Raw genomic sequence first — 1,456 nt, 5'->3', positions numbered from 1 at the left:
GGTGACCTGGGTTGGCAGGGCACACGAGGGCTGAAGTCAGCTGCCGGGACGGTGGCCACAGGTGCCCTCCCTGCCCGCGTGCTGGCATGGGCACTCCCAACCCCAACTCCTTTCGCAACGGCTGGGTGGGCCTCATCCCAGATGTCCTTGGGGACAGCCACGAGGGGGAGCAATTAGGCCATAAAGGGGGACAGGGGGGGGGGGGGGGGGGGGCGCTTATCAGACTCCAAAGAGCTGAGTGTGCACTGCCACTCCCTGGGGCCCCCAGGGGTGGAGCCGGGCGAGGGGCCGCGGGGAGGGGAGCCCCTGCCCAGGGCTGCCTCTGACTCTCTGCCACCCACCCACTCGAGTCAGGGCCCAGAGGAGCAGAGAAGCCGAGACACAGCACCCGGGGCCCAGCTGGGTTAGTGCTTTTTATTCCCGTGGGTGAGGTAAACCCGGAACTGGGGCCGGCTGGCGTCCATCTCCAAAGCCTGGGCAGGGTGGCACGCGCCAGGGGGGCGTCTCGGGCAGAGTTCTGAGTGGGGGGCCTCAGTAGCCATCGTCTGCCCAGGTCACTTCGTAGTCCGGGTACCTGGCTTTGATCTTCTCGGTGGAGATGGAGTGCTGGGCACGGCCGTACCCCTGAAGAAAGAAGGCATCCCTCACAGCCTGTGTCCTGGCTCTGGGGGTCCAGGTAGCAGTGACACCCGGAGCCAGAGCAGCGCAGGGGCCCAGGGTGGAGCCAAGTGCCATCATTCCCCCACCACCCAGGGAGCCCTCGGTGGGAAGGTGGCCACCACGGAGAACAGGTCTCTCGCCTGAAGCCCAGGCTATTCTAGGTGCCAAGAGAATGTCCCTGCGCTTCCACTGGTGGCCTGGGGAGGGGAGAGGGAGGGGCCTCTGGGTGCCCCCCGATACTGAGGCCTCAGTGACAGCCCAACCGGGCCTCTCTTTATATGCATGTATATGTTTTCTTATTGATCTCAGAGAGGAAGGGAGAGGGAGGGACAGAAACATCAATGACGAGAGAGAATCATTGATCGGCTGCTTCCTGCTCACCCCACTCTGGGCACCCGGAATCGAACCGTGACCTCCCGGTTCATAGGTTGATGCCCAACCACTGAACCACACCGGCCGGGCCCAACCAGGTCCCTTGAGGCTGGAACAGGACTCAGCCCGCTGTGCTGCGGGGCAGCAGTGGCCTCCCACCCACCCTGGGCCCCGTGTGGCTCTGCAGCGGGGCGGGCGGGCGGCCTCACCATGGAGTAGCCGTACACGTGGATCTTCTTGTCCTGGCTCTGGTGCGAGATCCGCCCGCCGCCCAGGCACTCGCAGTCATAGCCTTTCCGCTGCATCTCGCCCGCCACCTTGTCGTAGATGTCAGCTGGGGCGGGAGAGGCGGCACTCAGCCTGCGCCGTGGGAGCCAGGGGTCTGAGCCCCAGCGCTGAGCAGCTGACTCCCCAGGAGCGGGCC

The 1,456-nt window shown here is 65.5% G+C and overlaps 1 protein-coding gene across 1 annotated transcript; it reads right to left on the bottom strand.

The window, feature by feature from the left end:
• Positions 1 to 388: 388 nt before the first annotated feature.
• PHPT1 (phosphohistidine phosphatase 1) lies at positions 389 to 1,451 on the bottom strand (the record flags this gene model as incomplete). The annotated part of the gene is made up of 2 exons (XM_014529669.1): positions 389 to 624; positions 1,242 to 1,451. Coding segments are annotated over 2 exons (303 nt in total), but the record flags the coding sequence as incomplete, so codon positions are not given.
• Positions 1,452 to 1,456: the final 5 nt, after the last annotated feature.

This window comes from Myotis brandtii, unplaced genomic scaffold, assembly GCF_000412655.1.
Source record: "Myotis brandtii unplaced genomic scaffold, ASM41265v1 scaffold691, whole genome shotgun sequence".
NCBI classification, from domain to species: Eukaryota; Metazoa; Chordata; class Mammalia; order Chiroptera; family Vespertilionidae; genus Myotis; species Myotis brandtii.
The sequence above is the reverse complement of the archived record's forward strand: the minus strand, read 5'-3'. Positions and strand labels throughout refer to the sequence as shown.